Source organism: Paramormyrops kingsleyae, chromosome 1, assembly GCF_048594095.1.
Source record: "Paramormyrops kingsleyae isolate MSU_618 chromosome 1, PKINGS_0.4, whole genome shotgun sequence".
NCBI lineage: Eukaryota > Metazoa > Chordata > Actinopteri > Osteoglossiformes > Mormyridae > Paramormyrops > Paramormyrops kingsleyae.
Window position 1 is genome coordinate 60,054,277 of NC_132797.1, and position 25,366 is coordinate 60,079,642.

General features: G+C 41.3%; 1 protein-coding gene across 2 annotated transcripts in view; it reads left to right on the forward strand.

Moving 5' to 3' along the window:
• LOC111852999 (titin-like) overlaps positions 1 to 25,366 on the forward strand; it is a 131,161-nt gene that overhangs the window by 50,818 nt on the left and 54,977 nt on the right. For both annotated transcript variants that reach the window (XM_023829413.2, XM_023829414.2), the window contains exons 59-95: positions 4,972 to 5,401; positions 5,569 to 5,877; positions 5,967 to 6,148; positions 6,241 to 6,370; positions 6,465 to 6,764; positions 6,869 to 7,186; positions 7,297 to 7,593; positions 7,719 to 8,018; positions 8,112 to 8,426; positions 8,889 to 9,037; positions 9,114 to 9,264; positions 9,354 to 9,635; positions 9,729 to 10,031; positions 10,133 to 10,435; positions 10,569 to 10,850; positions 11,031 to 11,330; positions 11,429 to 11,731; positions 11,810 to 12,118; positions 12,213 to 12,494; positions 12,619 to 12,918; positions 12,999 to 13,292; positions 13,378 to 16,350; positions 16,565 to 16,882; positions 17,010 to 17,294; positions 17,384 to 17,683; positions 17,769 to 18,119; positions 18,230 to 18,505; positions 18,670 to 18,969; positions 19,061 to 19,363; positions 22,119 to 22,418; positions 22,502 to 22,789; positions 22,882 to 23,184; positions 23,274 to 23,576; positions 23,662 to 23,967; positions 24,289 to 24,576; positions 24,658 to 24,948; positions 25,048 to 25,335. In XM_023829413.2, the coding sequence (XP_023685181.2) occupies positions 4,972 to 5,401; positions 5,569 to 5,877; positions 5,967 to 6,148; positions 6,241 to 6,370; positions 6,465 to 6,764; positions 6,869 to 7,186; positions 7,297 to 7,593; positions 7,719 to 8,018; positions 8,112 to 8,426; positions 8,889 to 9,037; positions 9,114 to 9,264; positions 9,354 to 9,635; positions 9,729 to 10,031; positions 10,133 to 10,435; positions 10,569 to 10,850; positions 11,031 to 11,330; positions 11,429 to 11,731; positions 11,810 to 12,118; positions 12,213 to 12,494; positions 12,619 to 12,918; positions 12,999 to 13,292; positions 13,378 to 16,350; positions 16,565 to 16,882; positions 17,010 to 17,294; positions 17,384 to 17,683; positions 17,769 to 18,119; positions 18,230 to 18,505; positions 18,670 to 18,969; positions 19,061 to 19,363; positions 22,119 to 22,418; positions 22,502 to 22,789; positions 22,882 to 23,184; positions 23,274 to 23,576; positions 23,662 to 23,967; positions 24,289 to 24,576; positions 24,658 to 24,948; positions 25,048 to 25,335 (13,312 nt within the window). The remainder of the gene's footprint in view (positions 1 to 4,971; positions 5,402 to 5,568; positions 5,878 to 5,966; positions 6,149 to 6,240; positions 6,371 to 6,464; positions 6,765 to 6,868; positions 7,187 to 7,296; positions 7,594 to 7,718; positions 8,019 to 8,111; positions 8,427 to 8,888; positions 9,038 to 9,113; positions 9,265 to 9,353; positions 9,636 to 9,728; positions 10,032 to 10,132; positions 10,436 to 10,568; positions 10,851 to 11,030; positions 11,331 to 11,428; positions 11,732 to 11,809; positions 12,119 to 12,212; positions 12,495 to 12,618; positions 12,919 to 12,998; positions 13,293 to 13,377; positions 16,351 to 16,564; positions 16,883 to 17,009; positions 17,295 to 17,383; positions 17,684 to 17,768; positions 18,120 to 18,229; positions 18,506 to 18,669; positions 18,970 to 19,060; positions 19,364 to 22,118; positions 22,419 to 22,501; positions 22,790 to 22,881; positions 23,185 to 23,273; positions 23,577 to 23,661; positions 23,968 to 24,288; positions 24,577 to 24,657; positions 24,949 to 25,047; positions 25,336 to 25,366) is intronic.

Below are 25,366 nucleotides of genomic sequence, written 5' to 3' on the forward strand. Positions count from 1 at the left end.
TAGAAGTAATCCAGCAAACTATAGGCCAATCAGTTTAACTTGCATTACTGGAAAAATAATGGAAGCTATAATTCAAGTGAAAATGGTAGATTACCTAGATGCAAATAACATTATAAAGGATAGCCAACATGGATTTAGGAGAGGTAGATCCTGCTTCTTTGAGGAAGCTACAAGTGAAATTGATCACAAAAAGGCCTATGATGTGATTTACTTAGATTTCCAGAAAGCCTTTGATGTTGTCCCCCACAAACGGCTCTTGTTAAAGCTTAAAGCTGCAGGAATTTTAGGAACTGTGGCAGCTTGGATCAAAAACTGGCTAACTGATAGGAAGCAGCGAGTAGTTATTAGAGGCACTATGTCACAGTGGGCCTCCGTTTATAGTGGGGTACCGCAGGGTTCAATTTTAGGACCACTATTGTTCCTAATTTACATTAATGATATTGACACGAATACATACAGTAAACTGGTTAAATTTGCAGACGACACTAAGGTGGGCGGGGTAGCAGATACTAATCTAGCAGCAGAGAGGCTTCAACGGGATCTGGATTTAATTAGCAAATGGGCTGATACTTGGCAGATGAAATTTAACACAGATAAATGTAAGGTAATCCATGCAGGGAGCAGAAATATACAGTACAGATATTTTATGGGTTCCACTGAAATAAAGGTAGCTGATTACGAGAAAGATCTCGGTATGTATGTTGATGCTTCCATGTCCCACTCTCGCCAATGTGGGGAAGCAATAAAAAAGGCGAACAGAATGTTGGGTTATATCTCTAGATGTGTGGAGTTTAAGTCAAGGGAGGTGATGTTACACTTATATAATTCCTTGGTAAGACCCCACCTAGAATACTGTGTGCAGGTTTGGTCACCATACCTCAAGAAGGACATTGCTGCCTTAGAAAAGGTGCAACGAAGAGCTACGAGAATGATTCCTGGTCTTAGAGGAATGTCTTACGAGGAGAGGTTAGCGGAACTGAATCTGTTCAGCCTTGAGCAAAGGTGTCAGGATTCGGGGTGAGCGAGCGGGTAAGGCAGGAGGTCGGAGCCGTAAATGCGGACAAACGGGATTTTATTCACGGAGGGAAGGCTAACGGGGACAAACATCCAAACAATACAATGACAAGTCTGACAAGACTGATTGAGACTAGGACTAAATACAAGAGACAAACCAGAAATAACAGGACACAGGTGATCACGATTAGGGCTGAACACGAGGTAACGAGGTGGGCGTGGCACACATTAGGATCGTACGGAGCGGGGTGTGACAAAAGGAGACTAAGGGGGGATATGATTCAGGTCTATAAGATTCTAACGGGTCTGGATGCTGTTCAGCCAAATGACTATTTCAATATTAGTCTAAATACTAGAACTCGTGGCCATAAGTGGAAATTAGCGGGAGAACATTTTAAAACAAATTTGAAGAAGCACTTCTTTACACAGCGTGTAGTCAGAGTATGGAATAGTCTTCCTGCTATTGTAGTGGAAGCTAAAACCATGGGTTCCTTTAAATCAGAGCTAGATAAGATTTTAACAACTCTTAGCTATTAGCTAAGTTCTCCCCAAATGAGCTTGATGGGCCGAATGGCCTCCTCTCGTTTGTAAATTTCTTATGTTCTTATGTTCCAAGTCAGAGCCAAATGTCCTCAGTGTCACACGGGCAATTTATTTACAGACAGCTGTACATGTACATGAAAAAATGGCTCAAAAATTTGTCCTACCTTACAGCATTTTGACAGATATATCTATCGATTGGTGCTACCTTACCGAGAATGTTATTGTCATTTTTATGGGCTGAAACTGAGAGTGGATAATCCAAAAAATAAATACGTAACTTGTCTAAAAAATATGAACTAATGTAATGTAAGCAGGCATTGTGAGTCTGAAATACCTTATAAGATTACGTGTTAAAACATGTCAGGTAATTCGACATACAGCATAGTAAATCAGCATGATGCTGACAGTAAAGTGTGGTCAATGAATTTAATAAAATATTTAAAATGTATGAACATTGAAAACGCAGAAATAAGTCATAACTCCAACACAAGGTAGGATAGATCCATGGGCGGTTCTTCAAGCACGAGAAAAGGGGAATATAATTTTAAAGCAACAAACTATATCGATATAAACTATATTGTCTCATCATATATCTTGTATGAAAGTATATTGATATATCATAAAAACCCGATATATCGCCCAGCCCTAATGCATGTAGATTACATTCAAGACTGGACACCTTGTAGGAGAGTGCCCCATGGTGAATTACACAGATTTTTATACACTTTTCATATTTCTTATCAAGATATTCATCACAGAGGATGTCCCAGGCATCATTTTCTCTGGACCAATTGCTATCATTGTGACTCCCTTTCCCGGGCTCTGGTATTCCTCGGCCCTATATGTCTTACCATTACTAGTCTTTTTGGAGTCCAATTACTTCCCCACCCCTATATGGTAGGGTTGCCAATAATTTCTTTCTGAAAACACAATCATAGCAAAAATGGCCTTCACAATGTTTTGTATACTCATGGCACAGGGCCCAAAAACTGTCTAAGGACGCTATGAAAAAGTCCCAGGCAAGATGCCCTGAAAGTATCGTGCGAACCCACGTATTTATTCAATATTGAACAGTAGTAGTCTTTGGCAGTTTCAGCTGGCCACATGTTGCTACAGAGCCAATTACCACATTGGCCCAAATTTAAGACAACCCTGATTATAAGATGACCCTCCTACTTTTTGGGAACTATTTTTAGAAAGAAGGTTTCGGAATAAATTTTACCTTTATAAAGAAAAAAAATTTTATTTGGAAAAAAAAACATGTAAGTTAACCAGCTTAAAAAGCAGTCACAGGCAACTGGATTACAAGTATGAAACAGCAAATGTATTATTCTGGTGGGTTAGGTAATGAGTATTACAAACTCCACAAACCCTTGAAGGTGGAGAATGTTTTAGATGCAGCAGACCCAAATGAAGAGGGTAAAAAAACATATTGCGGTTAAAGGTTGAGCCATATTAATAAATTATACGACAGTGAATGAATTTTACTATCTTTATTAACAGCCATTATCAGTTTAATACTAGCAGTGGCACAGCCAGGGAAGCCAACAATTTACACAACACTTAGGGATACATGCTAAACACATGCTTGCTAGGGGGGCAACTCTCACGTATCTGGTGTGACACGCTTTTTGACTTTCATGCTCATGCTTGAAATCTTACGGCAAACCTATATTACGGGAAGTCAAAACACTTGTTAAAAAATATTGTATTTGGTGCCATGTATTACCTTTTTTGTCTAGACCCCGAATATAACACAACACCACTTTTTCAGAAATATTTTAAGAAAAAATATGTTTTATATTCGGGCCAATACACTGTATATTCTTTGGCCTTCAACATAGTAATAAGCTGCAGAGCTCACTAAGGCACATATTTATACAACCAGCATTAAAATAAAATACAGATGCAAAAGCATTGAGGCTAACATTACATGCAGAAACACTTATTTTGGTTACATCCTGCAGCAGTAATTGGTCTTCATTCTCTAGAGGTTACATGTTACATCTTTGTAGTCTTGTCCTAAGGATTACATTCACTATGTGTTAAGAACTTAAGAACATAAGAACTATACAAACGAGAGGAGGCCATTCGGCCCATCGAGCTCACTTGGGGAGAACTTAACTAATAGCTCAGAGTTGTTAAAATCTTATCTAGCTCTGATTTAAAGGAACCCAAGGATTCAGCTTGCACTAAGTTATCAGGAAGACTATTCCATACTCTGACTATACGCTGTGTAAAGAAGTGCTTCCTTAAATCCAGTTTGAAATGTTCTCCCGCTAATTTCCACCTATGGCCACTAGTTCTTGTATTTGAACTAATGCTGAAGTAACTATTTGGTTGAACAGCATCCAAACCTGTTAGAATCTTATAGACCTGGATCATGTCCCCCCTCAGTCTCCTTTGCTTGAGGCTGAACAGATTTAGCTCAACTAACTTTTCCTCGTATGACATTACTCTAAGACCAGGAATCATTCTTGTGGCCCTTTTCTAAGGCCGCAATGTCCTTTTTAAGATATGGTGACCAAACCTGCACACAATATTCTAGGTGAGGTCTCACCAAGGAATTGTATAATCTTAGCATTACCTCCCTTGACTTAAACTCCACACACCTGGAGATATACCCCAACATCCTATTGGCCTTTTTTATTGCTTCCCCGCACTGGCGAGAATGAGACATGGAAGCATCAACATACACACCAAGGTCTTTCTCATAATCAGCTACCTTTATTTCAGTAGGTCCCATAAAATACCTGTACTTTATATTTCTGCTCCCTACATGAGGTACCTTACATTTGTCTATGTTAAATTTCATCTGCCAGGTATCGGCCCAGTCACTAATTAAATCAAGATCCCGCTGTAGCTGCTGAGCCGCTAGTTCAGTATTTGCTACACCACCCACCTTGGTGTTATCTGCAAATTTTACCAGTTTACTGTATATATTGGTGTCTATATCATTTATGTAAATTAGGAACAATAGTGGTCCTAAAATTGAACCCTTCGGCACCCCACTATGAACGCAGGCCAACTGTGATATTGTACCTCTTATAACTACTCGCTGCTTCCTATCTGTTAACCAGTTATCAACCCAGGTCGCTACAGTTCCTAAAATACCAGTCGCTTAGAGTTTAAGTAAGAGCCTCTTGTGGGGGACAACATCAAAAGCCTTTTGGAAATCTAAGTAGATGACATCATAGTCCTTCTTATCATCAACTTCCTGAGTAGCTTCCTCAAAAAACTCGAACAGATTTGTTAAACAGGATCTACCTCTCCTAAATCCATGTTGGCTATCCCTCAAAATGTTATTTGAGTCCAGGTATAATATTCCATACAAGCAGATACAAAAAATCAATGGATGGAAATTATGTTATTGTGTCTTGATATTAATGTCATACGTAATATTTTTTCTTAAAGATTTCCAAACTTGAACCCAACGGAACTTACCAATTCAGAATCCGAGCCGAAAACAAGTATGGAATAAGTGATGGCTGTGAGTCTGAGAAAGTTGTTCTGAAGGATCCGTTTGGCTTTCCTGGTCCACCGTTAAATGCCCGGATCGTTTCACGTACTCGGAATTCCATGCTGGTACGGTGGGAGCCCCCCAAGGACAACGGTGGTTCTACCGTCCAAGGCTATTGGTTGGAGAAGAGAGAGCGTGGAGCTGTTTACTGGAGTCGTGTGAACAGGGCCCCAGTCACTAAGCCAGCAGTGAAAGGTCTGGAATTCAACGTCCTGCGGCTCATTGAGGGCATCGAGTATCAGTTCCGTGTCATGGCCTGCAATGCTGCTGGCATTGGGCCCCACAGTGAAGCAACTGAATTTGCATTTGCGATTGATCCACGCAGTAAGTCCGCATAACATGCAGATGCCCCTTGTGTATATCTGTATAACTGTCTACACAGGCCAATAACAGTAAGGTATGATGCATACAGACATTAGACAGAAGGAAACTATAACCTTACAAGGCTATTATTGATGGTATAATTTGTAACCCTTTGCTTTATTCTTTAGATGTTCCTGGTACACCATCATCACCTGAAGTTGCAACCAAAACTAGTGACAGTGTCACACTTGTCTGGAGTGCACCAGATAAAGATGGTGGCAGCCCCATTCAAGGCTATGTCATTGAGATTCAGGACGAGGGCGCAACAGAGTGGAAGAGGTTGAATGAGCCAGACAAGATGAGCCTTACCACCCAATTTACTGTGCCAAATCTTGAAGAGAACAAAGAATGCAGGTTCAGGATTATTGCGGTCAATGCTGTTGGTGAATCTGACCCCAGTGCCAGATCTAATGCTGTGGTTGTCCAGGACATCCAAGGTAGTATCTATATGATTTTTCATCTAAAAAGCACTGTCACCATTTCCTTCCTTCTTGAGTTGCTTACTTGTGTTGTTTCTGGTTCACAGAGGATCCAGTTGTCACACTAGATGTCAGTTCCCAAGATCTGTTGTCCTGCCGGGCTGGATCTACCATCAGAATCCCAGTAGTTATCCAGGGAAGACCTGTTCCCAAAGTTAGATGGGAGTTTGAAGGTGCTACAAAGACTGAGAAGAAGAATGATATTCATACACTTTCAATGGATTCAGAGGTAGACTTTATTTTTGTTGAGCATATTGTATGCATTATTTTATGGATAGCAGTGCACATTTCTTTATTAATATCCTCTCTTTTCATATTTAGGTTCAATCGACTGACACCACATCAACTTTAATCATCCCAGAGAGTAAGTTAAGTCATTCTGGCAGGTACATCATCACAGCTGAAAACAAAGCTGGTCAGAAAGTTGTTAAAGTCAGAGTTAACGTCATTGGTGAGTGGGGGGGGGGGACAAATTGTCATGGATACATCAAAAAAATTGTTTCTGTTGCCTGTGTTCCTAAATGTTGATAATACATATTTTTTAGATTTGCCTGGACCACCAAGGGAAATTAAAGTTAGTGATATCACAAGAGGCTCATGCAGACTTACCTGGAAACCTCCTGTCAATGATGGTGGTATGAGAATTATGAGTTACTTTATTGAGAAGAAAACAGTGGAGGGAAAGGCCTGGACAAAAGTGAACCCAGCATGTGCCACTCAGTCCTTTGTGGTGCCAGATCTCATTGCTGGTCAGGATTACCTGTTCCGCATCCGTGCAGAGAACAACCTTGGCCTTGGGCCGCACATTGACACCATCCAGAGGACAACAGCCAGGGACCCCATCCGTGAGATATATAATTGCATTGATACAATTTGGAAAAAAGAATTTGAGAACATTCTTAAGAGGTTTGTTTATAATACGTAATTCAGCTTTCTATATTTTATTTAGATCCTCCGGATGCTCCTACAAGAGTTAAGATCAGGGAGGTGACCAAGAGCACAGTAACTCTGACATGGAAGGCACCCAAGAATGATGGCGGTGCCCCTGTAACACACTACAATGTTGAGCGTCTCTACTGGGATGCCTCTGGGACACAAAAGGAGACCTGGAGACAATGCAACAGGCGTGACATTGAGGAGACCACTTTCAAGGTTGAAGACCTCAACGAAGGAGGGGAATATGAGTTCCGTGTCAAGGCTGTGAATGATGCTGGTTCTAGCAAACCATCCTCCACCGCTGGACCAGTCACTGTCAAAGACCAAACATGTAAGTAAATTTGAAAGTTTATAAAGTTCCTCTTTATTCACAACAAAATGGTAGATACCTTGTGTTTTAATATATATATATATATATATTTATTATTATTATTATTTAAGGTACACCTTCTATTGAGCTTGATGAATTCATGGAAGTGGAACAGGGGAATGACATCAGCATAGTTGCTAAAATTAGGGGTTGCCCTTTCCCCACCATCATGTGGCAGAAGGCCCCACCACATCGGGCTGATGATAAAGCTGATGTGCAATATGACGAACATATCAACAAACTGGTGTCAGACAGTAGCTGCACATTGCTGATCCAGCAGGGAACCAGAGCAGACACTGGCTTATATACCATCACAGCCAAGAACAACCTCGGGATTGCCTCCAAAGAAATGAGACTCAACGTGTTAGGTAAGTTGCAATACTTTATTCCCTTTATTCTCATTCATTACATATTAATCTCACATAAATTTACTGAAATGGTAAGATAGATGCACCACAGTGTGTTCAGTGAAGGCGAAATTGTGTTTTCTCAGGGCGCCCTGGAGCACCGTCAGCACCCATAAAATTTGAGGAAGTGTCTGCTGACAAGATTTCTTTGTCCTGGCTTCCCCCGAAGGATGATGGGGGTTCAAAGGTCACCAACTATGTAATTGAGAAGCGGGTGGCCAACAGGAAGACATGGATTCATGTTACCAGTGAACCCAAACAACGCATATACACAGTGGAGAACTTGATGAATGGCTACGAATATGTGTTCCGGGTCCGGGCTCAGAACAAATATGGTGTTGGAGATCCTCTAGATAGTGAAACTGAGAAGGCCAGGAATATTTACTGTAAGTGTATGGTAAACTGCTTCTCTAACCTGCTGTTAGACATAGTTGATACCAATGAATCATTAGATGATTTTGTGTGTATGTTTTTTTAAGTACCCCCTGGGCCATGTGAAAAGCCAACTATTTCAAGTGTAACCCATGAGTCGATGACAGTCAACTGGGAAGAGCCAGAAGATGATGGTGGATCGCCAGTCACTGGTTACTGGCTGGAACGCAAAGAGACAACCGCGAAACGGTGGAACAGGGTGACACGTGACCCCATTCGGATCATGCCCCTTGGCGTGTCCCACAACATGCGGGGTCTCATCGAAGGGTCAGAGTACCAGTTCCGTGTAACACCAATAAATGTAGCAGGGTGCGGCCCACCCAGCATGCCATCAGATCCGGTCTTTGCCAGAGACCCTATGGGTATGTCTGCGGCCTTCATTGTAGAGTTCATTGTACTGTTTTCTGTGGCTATATCTATGGTCTTTACTATAGAGCAGAGGTCAGCAACCTTTTTAAAGCAAAGAGCCATTTTCTCCTAAATGTCTGACCCAAGATTTACAAAGAGTCACAATGGGTAAAGAAGGGGGATTGAGATACGTTTTTTTAATGTGATATGTGTATATATGCATTTAAATAAAATAAAAGTTCAAGTACTTCTCATAACAATAGACGTGTTCACATTTTCATGTCTTAACATATTATGATAATACTATCGTAAAGATAAATCATGTTTTTATGAGCCACATGGTAAAAAAGCCGCAGGTTGCCGACTTCTGCTATAAAGTTTATTGTACTGTTGTCTAAGGGTAGGTCTACATCCTTTAGTGTAAAGTTTACTATACAGTATGTCCCCAGACTGACACACTCTCTGTTTTGTTTCAGTTCCTCCTGGTGCCCCTACTCCCAAAGTAACTGATTGGTCTAAATCGGCAGTTTATTTGGAATGGATCCCACCACTTAAAGATGGTGGATCAAAGATCATTGGATATGTTGTTGAATACAAAGAAGAAGGCCAAGAAGAATGGAAAAAGGTAAGTTATCACTGCCATTCATTATACTCTAATCTGCAAAATCAAATTAAGTCAAATGTAATATTTTCTTTTTAAGGCTATGGATAAGGAAGTGAGAGGCACAAAATTAGCAGTGACTGGACTGAAGGAGCTTGGATTTTTTAGGTTCAGAGTCAGTGCATTAAATGCCGCTGGTTTTGGTGAACCTGGTGATGTCACTGATGTGATTGAAGTCAAAGACAGGATAAGTAAGCTATTGGAATAATGCATTCTAGTTGTGATCAATTCCATAGAATTATTTTTATTGAAATACTGTAATGCTGTCAAAATTTTGCAGTTGCTCCTGAGGTGGATCTGGATGTTTCTGTGAAAGAAAGGATGGTCATTCATGTGGGTGGTGAATTCAATATCTTGGCCTATTACTGGGGCAAGCCTGCACCCCAGATCACATGGGATAGGGATGGATACTCAATGCCACCAGAAGCAGTCATTGAAACCACTGCAACTAGCTCTTCTGTTACACTGAAAAAATGCTCCAGAAAAGATAAAGGCACTTATACTTTGACAGCTAAGAATGAAGCAGGTGAAATGAAGAAAGCTGTTATTGTGGATGTGTTAGGTAAGTAATGTCAGTAAGGCCATTAGGAAATGTATCCTGAGGAGAATAGAAACTGAATTATTTTGAAATATATGTTGTTTCTTATTCACATAGATGTTCCTGGCCCAGTTGGTGTACCCCTATCCACAGAAAATCTCTCCAGTGACTCTTGTAAATTAAACTGGTTTTTTCCTGAAAATGATGGTGGTTCACCCATTAGTAATTTCATCATTGAGAAATGTGATGCTGAACGCAAGACCTGGACTCCAGCATTTTATGAGGCCACCAGGCAGAGTGCTGTTATCCGTGGGCTGGTACCTGGAAAGGCTTACTTCTTCAGAGTCGCAGCTGAAAATGTGGTTGGAATGGGCCCATTTGTGAAAACTGCTGCAGAAATAATCATCAGGGAAAAAATTTGTAAGTTATTCATTTATGGTTAAAGTAAAGCATAATTCTTTACAATACACCTGTAAAACAGTCCCAGTGTAACCTCAGTATCTTTGATTTATCTAAACTAGCTCCACCTGAGCGTCCTGAGGAGTTGGAAGTCACAGCTATCACAAAGGATTATATCAGCTTGGTTTGGAATCCACCAAAGTCCGATGGAGGCTCTGAAGTCACTATGTATATTCTGGAAGCTCGTTCAGTTGGAAAGGACAAGTTCATAAGACTCACAAAAGAAAAGCTGATGGGAAGGAAATTTACATATGATGGTCTCCGAGAGGGGGATTCCTATGAATTCCGGGTCAGTGCAGTGAATGAGGTTGGTCAGGGAAAGCCATCTTTCTGCACCAAAGCAATCACCTGCAGGGACCAGCTTGGTAAATAACCTCAAATCAATAATATACCAGCATAACAAAATCATTTAATTATATGTATTATATGTATCATTATATATAACAATGTGTAACAATTGCATTTCTGGCTAAGATTAACCTTTTGTTGTGTTTTTAGAACCCCCGTCGATTGAAGTTGATTTCCGTGACAAGCTAATTGTGCGTGTCGGGGAGTCCTTTGCTCTCCAGGGTCGCTACACTGGAAAACCAGCACCATCAGTCACATGGTTCCAAGATGACAAGGAGCTTAAAGCTGATAGCCACACCAAGCTAAAGAACACATTAACAACAATGTGTGTTTGTGTCATGAAGGCAAAGCGAGAGCACAGTGGCCGGTACTGCGTACGTGTGGAGAACAGTACAGGCTTACGCAAAGGGATCTGTAATGTGATAGTTGTTGGTAAATATTTTGTTTTGTATTTGCTATTTTTGTTTGCTTATTATTTATATGATAATATTATATGATTATTAATTTTATTATATAAATTTAATAAAGTATTATATAAATAATTCATCTATGTAACAGTAATCCTATTGTCCTTCACTTGACCTACAACCAAAAAAACCCTTATACTTTCAGATCGTCCACAACCTCCAGAAGGCCCAGTAGAGTTTGAGGAAGTTCACAGAGATCACATGGTGATTTCCTGGAAACCTCCTCTAGATAATGGTGGAAGTGAAATTTCAAATTATGTTGTTGAGAAGAAGGAAGCAAGTAGGGATATCTGGTTGTCCGTGACATCTGCAACCACAAAGACAACCTGCAAAGTTCCCAAACTGATCGAAGGCAAAGAATACATTATTAGAGTCTGTGCTGAGAACATGTATGGCATCAGTGATGCACTGGAGTCTGAAGAAATGAGGGCCAAAGACCGTTTCAGTATGTATAAGCTCCTTCAGGTGTCTAACAGTACAAATTGAAACTAGATTCTATATATGCGTAAAATATAAACTGGTTCACCTGATGTTTATCCATAGGAGTGCCCAGTGCACCTGAGCTTCCTGTTGTCCAGGAAGTTTTCAAGAACTCAGCACTTGTGATTTGGACTCGACCTCGAGATGGTGGCAAGCCCATAACAAACTACGTCTTGGAGAAGAAGGAGACCTCATCGAAAAGATGGTCACGTGCCACTCGAGACCCTATTTATCCAGACACTCAGTACAGGATACAGGATCTCACAGAAGGCTGTGAATATGAATTTCGGGCCATGGCGGAAAATGAAATGGGGCTTGGTGACCCTAGTGAACCATCTAAACCTGTCATTGCCAAAGATCCAACTGGTGAGTATTGTGCTGTGGTAAGATGTGCACTTTTAATACAGTACTCTTAACTCATACTTTCTGACATCATTTTTACAGTCCTCCCAAGCCCTCCTGTCCTTCCTGAAGTTGTTGACAAGACTAAAGATTCAGTTAGTCTGTCCTGGCAACCACCTCGCCATGATGGCAAGGGAAAACTCTTTGGATATCTTATTGAGTATCAGAAGATCGGCGATGAAGAATGGACAAAGGCAAATGAGACTCCAGAATCATGCCCGGAAACAAAGTTCATAGTAACTAATCTTGTAGATGGACAGTTGTACAGATTCAGGGTCATGGTTGTAAATGCAGCAGGGAATTCTGAACCTGCATATGTCAAGGAAGATGTGAACGTGCAGGACAGATTGGGTAAATTCATAGCTTATTTGTTGCATTATTTGTTTTACTTCCATGTGTTTGTGCATTGAATGCTAATAGGTCATATTTAATTTCTTTCTAACAGAGCCTCCTGAGCTGCTGCTTGATGCCAACATGGCTCGTGATCATCTTGCTATGGTAGGAACAGACATTGTTCTCAGTGCCCGTATTAAGGGCATGCCAATCCCAAAAGTCACATGGAAGAAGAATGACGCAGAAGTCCCTGAACGAGCCAGCATTGAGACCACTGTTCATGGGAGCAAATTGCAGATGCTTAACTGCCAGCGCTCAGACTGTGGCAATTATACAATAACCATGGAAAATGCAGCTGGATCAAAGTCAGCCATGTGCACTGTGCTTGTGTTAGGTGTGTTAATCATGACTTAAGTATTGCAGTTGAAAATCTCTGACTTATCATTGACCTCAGATTAGAGAATTGTATTTTGTGTGTATGTGTATTTTTAAGTTTGTTCTTCTGTTTTTTTGCAAAGATAAACCTAGTCCACCCAGGAATCTGAACATCTCTGAAGTGACAAGCGAAACAGCCTATCTCAGCTGGCAAGAGCCGGAGGATGATGGAGGGGCTGTTATTTCTAACTATGTGGTGGAGAAGAGAGATGTGGCTTCTGACCAGTGGATCCCCGTCTGTGCCTCCTCCAAAAAGCGCACTTTAATGGCTCTGTACTTAGTAGAGGGCACCCAGTATATGTTCCGTGTCGCAGCTGAAAACCAATTTGGCAGGAGTGCATACCTTTCAGCAAAGAAACCCATTAAGGCTGTTGATCCTCTGTGTAAGTACTGTAATATTTGTTTTTATGGAGGGTAAATGTTCTAGTTTCTTATCATAACTTTTTTAACTGATCCTTTTTAGATCCACCTGGTCCACCAAAGAATTTGCATCATGTGGACGCAGAAAAAACTGAAGTCTGGCTTCAGTGGGACTGGCCAGACCGTACAGGTGGAAGTGATATCACAGGATTTTTAGTTGAGTACCAAGAGGAAGGCGCAAAAGACTGGATCACTCACAAAACTGTGACTAGAAATGAAACCCACATTACTGGACTTGAGGAAGGAAAGACTTACAGATTCCGTGTGAAAGCAGAAAATGCAATTGGCTTGAGCCGTCCTGATACCACAGTACCTATTGTCTGTGAGGGGAAACTAGGTAAGATATGTTTAGTTTTTTATTGTTAAAGAAATGGTTGTCATTGGCATTAAAACATAACATTTTTGTATCTGTATTTTTTCAGTGGCACCAACAATTGAAGTTGATGTGAAGCTAATTGAGGGTATTGTGCTAAAATCTGGCAGCACCATTACTCTTCCAGCCAAAATGAAAGGCATTCCTATCCCTATGGCAAAGTGGATGAGTGATGGAAAGGAGTTGCAGACAGGAGACAAGATTGACATTAAAACAGAGGATTCTTCAACCGTGCTCAGCATTAAAGAATGTACACGAATGGACTCTGGAGAGTATCTTCTTACAGTATCCAACTGTGCTGGAAGCAAGACAGTTCCTCTACATGTGACAGTCCTTGATGTACCATCAGCACCCACTGGTCCTGTTAACATTCTTGAGATTACCCCTGATCACATGGTCATAAACTGGCGCCCCCCTAAAGATGATGGTGGAACACCTTTGATGAGTTATATTGTTGAGAAGAAAGATTCCAAAAGGCCATGGGAGCCATGGGGTGTTATGAGTTCTGAAAGCATCAGCACCCAGGCTAAGATCCCACGTTTGCAGAAGGGTCGTGAATACATTGTACGCATTCGTGCAGAGAATAAGATTGGTATTGGAGCCCCTCTTGAAAGTCCACCAACCACGGCCAAACACATGTTTGATCCACCTAGTTCTCCAGGTCCACCAACGGCTTATGACATTACAGAAAATGCTATGACCCTAGAATGGGAAATTCCACTTTCTGATGGTGGTAGTCCAGTCAGTGGTTATATTGTTGAACGCAGGGAAATGACAGGAAAATGGATTCGTGTTAACAAAACACCTGTTTTGGATGTCAGATACAGAGTGTCTGGACTTTTTGAGGGCAACACATATGAATTCAGGGTATTTGCTGAAAACATTGCTGGCATCAGTGAACCTTCCCCAGTGTCAGATCCATTTAAAGCCACACGTCCAATTACCAAACCAGGACCTCCAAGCAATCTCAAACTCAAGGACTGGGGCAAATCCTATGCTGACATTGTTTGGACAAAACCTGCAAGAGATGGTGGCAGCCCTGTCTTGGGATATGTTGTTGAATGCCAGAAAGCTGGCACATCACAGTGGAATAAAATTAATAAGGATGAGCTTATTAAGCAGTGTACATTTAGAGTGCCAGGTTTAATTGAAGGAACAGAATACAGATTGCGCGTTAGGGCTACCAATAAGATTGGTGAAGGGGAACCAAAAGAATTAGCTGAAACGGTTCTTGCTAAAGATATCCTTGTTCCTCCAGAGATCATGGTTGATGCTTCCTGTCGTGACCATTTGACAGTCAGAGCTGGTCAGACTATTACTCTTGCTGCTCGTATTAAAGGGCGGCCTGATCCAGAAATTACCTGGACTAAAGATGCAAGGGTGCTAGGCAGAGATAAGCGCACTGAGATGAACAAAAACTTCCCTTTTGTTGATTTGGTTATTCGAGAAGCAACCAGAGCAGACTATGGAAAGTATGCAATTCAAGCGAAGAATGTCAGTGGTCAGGCACAGGCTACCATTATTGTGAACGTGCTTGACACACCAGGACAGTGTCGCAATCTCAAGACAACTTATGTGACAAAGGATTCCTGCATGGTGTCATGGGAGAATCCAGAAGACAATGGAGGCACAGAAATTACAAATTACATTATTGAAATCCGCCAACCAAGCCAAAGAACTTGGTCTGTGATCTCCAATGATTGTACGAAACGCCTTATTAAGGCACCACTTATGGAAAACTGTGAATATTTATTCCGTGTCAGTGCAGAAAACAAATGTGGTCCCGGACCAACAACTGAGACTAGGACAGCAATTATGGCAGTTGACCCAGTTGAAAAGCCTGGTGACCCAGAGAATTTGCATATTGCTGATATTGGGAAGACATTTGTCTTCCTTAAGTGGAAAAAACCTGATTATGATGGTGGCAGCCGTAACCTGAGCTATCATGTTGAGAGGAAACCAAAAGAGGCTGAGGAATGGGAAAGATTGCACAAGGGAGCAATCAAAGAGACATACTTCATGGCTGACAGGTGTATTGAAAACCAAATATACCAGTTCAGAGTGCAAACTAAGAATGAAGGAGGGGAAAGTAACTGGGTGAATATGGCAGAGATCCTTGTCAAAGAAGATGTAATAGAACTGCAAATTGATGTTAAATTAGAAGGTGTTCTTGCTGTAAAAGCTGGTGATTCAATTAAGATTGAAGCTGGGCTCAAAGGAAAACCCCAGCCTGAGGTTAAATGGCTTAAGGAAAATGATACAGGAGACATTAACAAGAATCCAAGACTTCATGTTGACACTGGTGTGGATTTCTCTAAATTCCTTATGACAAATGCAAAACGTGAAGACAGTGGAAAATACATAATTACTGCCACTAATGCTATTGGAAGCTGCTCTGCTCATGCTGTTTTGAATGTGCTGGACAAACCAGGTCCTGTCAGAAACCTGGAAGTATCTGGCATTTCAGTGGACCGTTGCAAACTGACGTGGGAACTTCCAGAAGATGATGGTGGTTGTGATATAATGAATTACATTCTAGAAAAATGTGAGACAAAGAGAATGGTTTGGTCAGTTCATTCAGCAGCGATCATTACCAATTCTGCCAGTGTAACGCGTCTTGTGGAAGGGAATAAGTACATCTTCAGGGTACGAGCTGAGAACAAGATGGGGGCTGGCCCTACAGTGGAGAGTGACGCTGTTGTGGCTAAGACTCAGTTCAGTAGACCTGGCCCGCCAGACCCACCTGAGGTCACTAGAGTTGCCAAGGAGGAAATGACTGTTTCATGGTGTCCTCCAGAGAATGATGGTGGGAAGACCATCACAGGTTACATCTTGGAGCGAAAAGAGCAGCATGCCATCCGATGGTCTCCAGTGACAAAGAGTCCTATCCCACAGACACACATGAATGTCACTAACTTGATTCCTAATCATGAATATCAGTTCCGTGTTAAGGCTGAAAATGAAATTGGATTGGGAGAACCTAGCAAGCCTTCAAGAGCTGTGATTGCCAAGGTTGCACTTGGTATGTTTGAATTCTATTCTTACACATAATGTCTGTGCTACTAATTGTTTGTGCACTCTAGTGATCAAGTATTGCGTATTAACTGTATGGCTAAACAGCTGGATCAACATAGGTTTCAGGTTCAGCTGCTTTGCATAATAAAAGGCTCAAGTCCTGCTAACTCCTTAACTAAGTGTATTATTGTATTTTGTTTTCTGTTTGTTTGTTCTGACAGAGCCTCCTGGTCCTCCAACCAATTTGAAAGTTATTGACAGCACAACAACCTCAATCACACTTGGGTGGGTGAAACCTGACTCTGATGGTGGAGCCCCTATAATTGGATATGTAGTTGAAATGAAACATAAATTGCTTAAAAAAGCAGAAGAAACCTGGAAAAGATGCAATGTAGCTGCTCAGCTGACCGTCACAGAATTCACTGTGACAAGCTTGGATGAACAAATGGAGTATGAATTTCGCGTCTCTGCTCAAAACCAAGTTGGCATGGGCAATCCTACTAGTCTCAAGGAAGCTGTGTCACCTCGGGAGATACTTGGTGAGATCCATTTCAACATGAAAACCATAGAAATTTTGTTATTGTTATTAAAGTCATTGTTCAGCCTGGAATATTTATATGAACCTTTCTCTAGCAGTAAAGAGTAATTTATCTTTGTCACCAACAGTTACACCTGAGATTGACTTGGATGCCAACTTGAGAAAGGGTATCACTGTCAGAGCTGGCTGTCCCATCCGGCTTTTTGCCACAGTAAGGGGAAGACCTGCCCCCAAAGTGACCTGGAGAAGAATGGGTATTGACAATGTGGTCAGAAGAGCTCGTGTAGATCTAATCGACACCATGACCTTTATGGTTATTGCTGACAGCACACGTGATGATTCTGGCAAATATTCTTTGACGCTCACAAGTCCAGCTGGGGAGAAGGCTGTGTTTGTGAATGTCAAAGTACTGGGTGAGTCTTGACATGCTACACCATTTCATTCTTAATTTGACGTAAGTTCACTGTACAATATTATGTGTTATCCTTTTTTTAATTAATAGATACTCCAGGCCCTGTACTGGGTTTGGATGCTGTGGATGTCACAATGACATCCTGTGAGCTCACCTGGTCCCCACCTGAGTGTGACGGTGGCAGTGAGGTTACACACTATATAGTTGAAAAGCGTGAAATTGACAGAAAGACCTGGGGAACAATTAAAAATGATGTGAAGAAGACCAGCATGAAAATCAGCAACCTTATTGCAGGCACAGAATATTATTTCAGAGTTATAGCCGTCAACGAGTATGGTGATGGTGTACCCTGTGTTACACCAAGGTCTTACCTGGCATCTGACCCTATCAGTAAGTGCATATGTTTCATCAAGTGTATTTATTATTTAGTGGTAATTAACCAAATGTTTTCTAAAAATGGTGAATTGCTTTGTAGGTAAGCCTGACCCACCAATGAAAATGGATGTACTGGAAATATCAAAGACCAGTGCAACATTAGGGTGGGTGAAACCACTCAGGGACGGAGGATCTAAGATCGATGGTTATGTAGTTGATTACCATGTGGTAGTTCCACCAAAGGAGCCTGTGGAAGGTGAACCTGTAGTGAAAAAGGAAGAGAAACCTGCAGTTGAATGGACACCATATTCTGTGGTCAAAGATTTAACCATTGTTATTGTTGGACTTAAAGAGTGCAAGAAGTACAGGTTCAGAGTGGCAGCGAGGAATGCAGTGGGTTGTAGTTTGCCTACAGAAACCAAGGAAGAGTTTGAAATGAAGGAACAAATGTGTAAGATCCCCTTTTTTGCATATCATATATATTTTATGTTTTTTTTCAGTTTGTAGCACAATTGCAGAAAATGCTAAATCTCACTTCCACGCTTCCTTTATATCATTCAGTGCCACCAACAATTATTATGCCTGATGCTATGACGGCAAAAGCAGGAGAAAGACTCAGAGTGGAGGCTCTGGTATCTGGGAAGCCAGCACCAGTCTGCAAGTGGAAGCGGGGAGACAGTGATGTGGTTCCGTCTAGCCGCCTTGCTGTGCACAAATCTCACAATTGTTGTGTGCTCATCATCAAAGATGTCTCGAGGCAGGACACTGGCGAGTATAGTCTTCTGGCTGAAAACAGCACAGACAGAATTGAGCACATGCTGAAATTGACCATCAAGGGTAAGTTTTGTTTGGTTTTTTTTAAATACAGGTAATGAGATTGGTGGAGATACAGTATATTAAGGTGTTGATTCCAGGGTGTCTTGCCTTATGCTGGTGATAGCAGTGCACTGATAATGTTTGGACGGACAAGGATAATAACATGAAAATTATCTGTGTTACAGATATCCCTGGTCCACCACAGCCACCATTCAAGATCAGTGACATAGATGCTGATGCCTGCACACTGTCTTGGAGTCCACCACTCGAGGATGGTGCAAGTAACATCACAAATTACGTGGTGGAAAAGTGTGATGTCAGTCGAGGTGACTGGGTCTCTGCCGTTTCGTCCTGTGGCAAGATCGGCTGCCGAATTGGGAAGCTTGTACCAGGAAGGGAGTACATGTTTCGTGTCCGAGCTGAGAACCGCTTTGGCATTTCAGACTCTATCACATCTGAAAGAATGGTTGCTAAATTCCCCTTTGGTGAGTTAAAAAATCAATGCATAAATGAGAAAAAAAGACGTCTTGTGGCATACAGTAGGAAAGTTAATTTCTTAAATATTTTCTGTCACAGATGTGCCAGGTGAACCCTTGAACTGTCGCATTAACAAAGTCAACAAAGACTGCATGTTTGTGGCCTGGGACAGACCAGAAAGTGATGGTGGCAGTCCCATTACTGGCTACTACATTGAACGCAAAGAGAGGAACAGCCTTCTGTGGGTGAAGGCCAATGACACAGTGGTTCGTACTACAGAATATCCCTGTGCTGGCCTGATTGAAGGCTTGGAGTACACCTTCAGGGTGTCTGCCATAAACCGCGCTGGACAGGGTAAACCAAGCAAAAAAACAGAATTTGTTACAGCAAGAACACCAGTGGGTATGTAACAGTATTTTTTTTCACTGTAACACCATTCTGCATTCATCACGGCATACAACAACATAATGTATCCTCTGCATTTAACCCATATCTGATATAGCAGGGGGCAGCTAATTCAGCACCCAGGAAGCAGTGCTTAGAGGCAGTACCTTGCTCGGGGTTCTTCAGTGGTATGTTGCTGGCTAGGGATTGAAACGAGCAATCTTTCGGTAACAAGTGCACTTCCATAACCATTAGGCCACCACTGGCCTAAAGGTGCACTTGGCTATTACCAGGTTGGACCCATTTTATTAGGTAGACCTGGCTAACACCAGGATGGCCCCTTCTATAAGGTATACCTGGATAGTACCAGGTAGGACTCACTTTTTCCTCCAGAACTGCAGTTAGGTATTTCTGCACACCACTGTTGCACTGAACTGTTAATTTTGCACTTGTGGCCTTCATGTTATCCTTAACAAGCCATTCTTCCCTGACCATCTGAGATGCTGGAACATCCGCATCCTGTACCAATAATTATGCCATGTTGAAAAACACTTCGATCATGCATCTTAGCCAGTCTGATGCTTAGCCAAACATGTAAGGTGCTGTATGGCCATCTGCTTCAGGGGGCGCTATCCTGGAGCACATTTAGCCACTGGCTCATACCACCATGGTGGTTTAAAAAACACTACTGGGAATCATTCCAGCCTGCTACCATCAAACACCGCAACACCTCTTCCTGACATGCCACTTCACACTCACAGACATAACACATCATGAAGCCCCTTGTCTTGTTAATATACAATGTGATGCTTTCTAGTGTAACTGCAAATAATTTATTTCCACATAATTACTATTCTTATCTTTAAATGTTTATTTTTATTTCCACATACTGTTTTATCAGAATATTTCATTTATTTGTGTACTGTGTAATTTGAAATATGTTTGCACTATGTGTACTGTGATTGTACACTAGGGTGGTCCAAAATTAACAACTTCACACAGCTTTCCCTCCACAACCATAATTTTATTCTTCCCCTTATTACAAATGTGTCTGCCAAATTTTATTATGATTGGTCATTATTTAGAGGTCGCTCAAGCTGGTAGTAATGCAACACTGCAACAGCTATATTGTATTGTGTAATTGTATGCAATAAAACAAGGAAAACATGCAGTAAACAGAATTAGAATTTCCATGAGTGAAAAAGAACAGAAGAAACATGTCAAATTAGCTGATACTATCTTGGATTCAGGTTGTCTGGACTCTTACTGTTATATATTGTCCCATAACGTTCTAATGTTCTTTATCATCAGTGTCGCACTGTTGCTGTCCTGACTCCGTTTTCAGAAGGGTAGACTTGGCGCAGGTTGGATATTTCTTTCTGTGTCTTTCAACCAAACGTAGGAGATACTGCTTCTGCTCCTCGTTCTTGGTCAGGGATGGATCAATGCAATGGCTGCATCAATGCAATGACTCTCTCTGCACAATCATTCACGACCTTCATTTTTGACGCTGCTGTTTGAAGTTCCTGGTACGAAGGCTCGTCATTCCATTCACTTGGGTCCTTAGCCAAGAAATTTTGCGCCTTCATCTTCCCATTTAATGACAGTACATCAAAGATTGCAGCAGTCCTTTGTGTTACACAACTCGCTAAACCATTGGCTGACAATGGCTCGGGTGGACTGTCAAGACGTTTCGCGGACTCATCGGACACCGGAATTTGGAGGTTTGCCACCATCTGTGTTCTCACATCTGCCCCAATTCTGTCATCGAAGAAAGACAGCCCAACGAGAATCTCTGAGAAGTACCAAAGGTGTCGACTAAATGTATCTCTGGCAGCCTTCGCAATTGTTTTGTTTGGATAAGTCATAAGCGACTCCAGAAGCTGCATGTCATTCAGTGGTGCCTGTCTAGCAAGGGGAGCTTCATGCCAAAACCGGACATAGACAAGGCTCACGAAAAGGGCTAGCTCCTTCACACTGTTTTTCTCTTTGCTAGTCAAAGTGAACTGATGCTGGAACAAGAACAACTTGAGACTGTAGATTGCTTTTGCCATCCATCGTGCTGTATCCGCATCGCATCCATCTGTACCCTTTCCTAGCAGCCAAACTTCAGCACTACTTCTAGTTTGTGCCATTACTGTCCTAAAGTGTCTTAAAATAACTCACAGCCACTGATGAAAACTTCAGATTTAGCAAAGATCAGTAAATAATCACTATTCACTATACTGTGACGAAGTTTTAACTCAATAGTACAATTTGCATGTTTTTGCGCAATACCAAATAAACAATTTCAAACCTGGCTGATAGTTAGTATGAAAACACAACAATGAATAGCTATTTAATTACGAATGGTGTTTCTAATCACCAGTTTTACCCAATGAGCTTGCAATTAAAGAGATGATAATTTTTTCATTTGATTTTACCCTGGAATTTTGGCAAATTGTCTTAAAGAGATGATAATTTTTTCATTTGATTTTACCCTGGAATTTTGGCAAATTGTCTTAATCTGAGTCCACAACAAACTTGTGGGACCTTGAGCGACCTAAAAAATGTAGTTCAATTTGCTCCATATTTACATCATATCTTTACTACATCTGATAGAACATATTTAAACTTGTGGAGGTGGGTTTTAATGAAATTCAAAATTTTCCATAGTGCCGTGGACCGCCCTATTGTACACTGTCTCTTTAGCACTATGTGTACTGTATGCTGCAATATAATTATATATAAACAAGCACAACGTTTTATTGAAAATATGAGCCTTCTTTTGCAGATTCCCCTGGAAAACCTGAGGTGCTTGATGTAACTAAGAATTCAGTGACTTTGGTCTGGGCCCGGCCGAAGCATGATGGGGGCAGCAAGATCATCGGGTATTATGTTGAAGCCCTGAGGATTCCTGATGACAAATGGATCCGCTGTAACATCAGCAGCCAGAACGTGCCCAGGGAAGAGTATATCGCAACTGGTCTAGAAGAGGAATGCCAGTACCAATTCCGAATCATTGCCAAGACTGCAGTAAACCTCAGCAGACCTTCCGAAGTGTCTGATACTGTCCTTGTCTCTGCAGAAAATGGTATGGTAGTAAACACTATCAAATCATATTTTAGGTTGCATATTCATATTAGGAATATTAATTCATTTTCATCTTCAATTCAGTCCCACCAAGAATTGAAATTGGACTTCAAATGAAGAAGATGCTCCCTGTGAAAGCTGGATCAAATGTCTGCCTGGAGGCTGAAGTTTTTGGAAAACCGATGCCAAAGGTTACTTGGAAGAGGAATGGGGAGGTATTGAAAGCTGCTGAAGGTGTGGAGATGAAACAGAAACGATACCTTTTCCAGCTGGAAATGCTATCGGTGACAAAAAAACACACTGGAGAGTATACTGTTCTAGCAGAAAATGCAAGTGGTTCTAAAACAAATGAAATTAGCCTGACAATTCTGGGTAAGAAAAAATGCATATTGAATAATTCATCAGCTTTAATTTTGTATTGAGTGAAAATATATACTTTTCTTTTTAAATTTGCCATTTTTTAGATATACCTGGCCCACCAGCTTCAATCAAGTTTGGAGAAGTGGGTTCTGATCGTGCCCAGCTAATTTGGGAGCCACCAAAGGCAGATGGTGGTTGTCCAGTCACAAACTACATAATTGACAAACGTGACACCAGTAGAGCTGAGTGGGCACAGGTTACAGCCAAAGTTGACAGCAAGTTCACTGACTTCTTGGTGGAAAGGCTGATTGAGGGTCGCGAGTATCAGTTCCGCATCCGTGCTGAGAACAAGTGTGGGACTGGTGAAGGAATCCTGAGCAACACTACTGTGGCTAAGAATCCATTCAGTAAAATACTTTCTTACATTACTACTCTGATATACCCCAAAGTTTTTGTGCTTCTAGCAAAGTTTGACTGTAAATCTCTTCATCAACAGATGTTCCTGAACCTTGTGAGCCACCTATTATTACTAATATCACAAAGGATAACATGACAGTCAGTTGGAAAGAACCAGCCAGTGATGGCGGCTCCACCATACTCGGATATGTTGTTGAGAAGCGGGTGACCAAGGATATCAAATGGACAAAACTCAACAAAAAGGCAGTAGCAGAGAGAACAATAAAAGCAAGTGATCTTTCAGAAGGGGCTGAGTATGAGTTCAGAGTCATTGTTGTCAACAAAGCTGGTTTAAGCAAACCAAGTGACCCATCAAATGCTGCCCTTGCTCATGAGCCATTACGTAAGTATTAAAAGCAGTTATCTCCCAATTGTTTTGCAAGCAATCAACTTGAAACTCAGCCTTATATTTATATCTGCCATTGTAGATCCTCCAGGACCACCAGTATCACCAAAGGTTGTTGATACAACAAACAGCACAATTATCCTGACCTGGACCAAACCTTCCCATGATGGTGGATGCAACATTTTGGGCTACCTAGTTGAGTTTAAGCGAGCAGACAGTGGTGACTGGATAAGGTGCAACGTACCCAAGAATCTCCAGGAGACAAAGTACACTATAACTGGGCTGCTTGAAAATACAGAATACAAGGTCCGGGTGACAGCTGTGAATAAAGCTGGGTTTGGTGAACCAAGTGAAGTTCCAGGAACACATCTGGCAAAGGAAGTTTTAAGTATGTTGTTACTAAGTCTGTATGAATGCAACACAGGGCGTTATTATAATGCCATGTTACAAAAGAAAGCCTATGTTTAAATGCATCATAATCATTTTTTGGGGAAAATACCTTTTATTATCCTTTCAAATTTGTTTTATTCTTCTGGAAGATTTCTAAGTGATTTAGGTTTTCTCTTATTAGCTAAACATGCTATTAGCTAAATCGCACCTCTCAAGAGAGAGGTACCCCTGGGAAGAAAGAAATCCTCATCCCCTCCCCCAAAAACATAATCCATGATTTGCATGTTAACCTGCTTCATAAAATTTATACAATTTGCAGTTGCTCCTGAAGCAGATCTTGATGAAGAGCTGAAGAAAACACTGGAGCTGCGTGCTGGGATGCCTATGAGATTTCACATTCCTCTGAGAGGCCGCCCCGCTCCCAAAGTGACCTGGGCTAAAATGAACACCAATATTAAGAACAGACAGGGAATCGTAATCAGGACGACTGACATAGACACCCTGGTGTATGTTGAAAAAGTGAACAGATATGATGCTGGAAAATATGTTTTGAATCTGGAGAGTACAACTGGGATGAAAATGTACACAATCACTGTCAAGGTTTTTGGTAAGTTTTTCTTTCCTTAATTTTCTAAACAATCAATTGCAATGCTCTTCTTTAAGCCTACCAATTATATTTCTTGTACAGATACCCCTGGACCACCTATTAATTTGATGGTGAAAGAGACCTCTAAAGACAGTGCATCCATTTCCTGGGATACTCCTCTAATTGATGGTGGAAGCCCAGTGAAGAATTACATTGTTGAAAAGCACGACATAGAGAGAAAGTCATGGTCCAGAGTTTCAGCTGAGTGTGCAAAAACATCATTCCTGATTCAAGACTTGGACCCCGGAAGATCCTATTGTTTCAGAGTCTTCGCTGAAAACGAATTTGGCATTGGAGAGCCATGTGAGACTGGTGATGCAGTGCGAGCCTCAGGTAAGTATGACACATTTGGCCTGTTGCTCAATAATATAGCAATTGTAAATTTTGATTAATTTATATGAAACTTACTTTGGGCCACAAATTCACTTTCAGAGCAACCTGGACCAGTTAAAGACTTTAAAGCATTGCTGGTTACCAAGGATTCATGCACACTTGCTTGGAAGAAACCAATTAGTGATGGTGGAAGTAGGATCATGGCATACATCTTGGAGGTCAAGAATGGTGATGATAGGTGGAAGGTGCTGATGAGGTCAAAAAACATGCAGTATAGTGCCAAAGACCTCGTAGAAGGAAGGGAATATTTATACAGAGTAAAGGCATTGAATGATTCTGGAGAGGGTGCAATAAAGGAGCTTAACATTGTGGCTAAAGATGTCATTGGTGAGTTTTTCTTAAGAATGAAATATTGCAG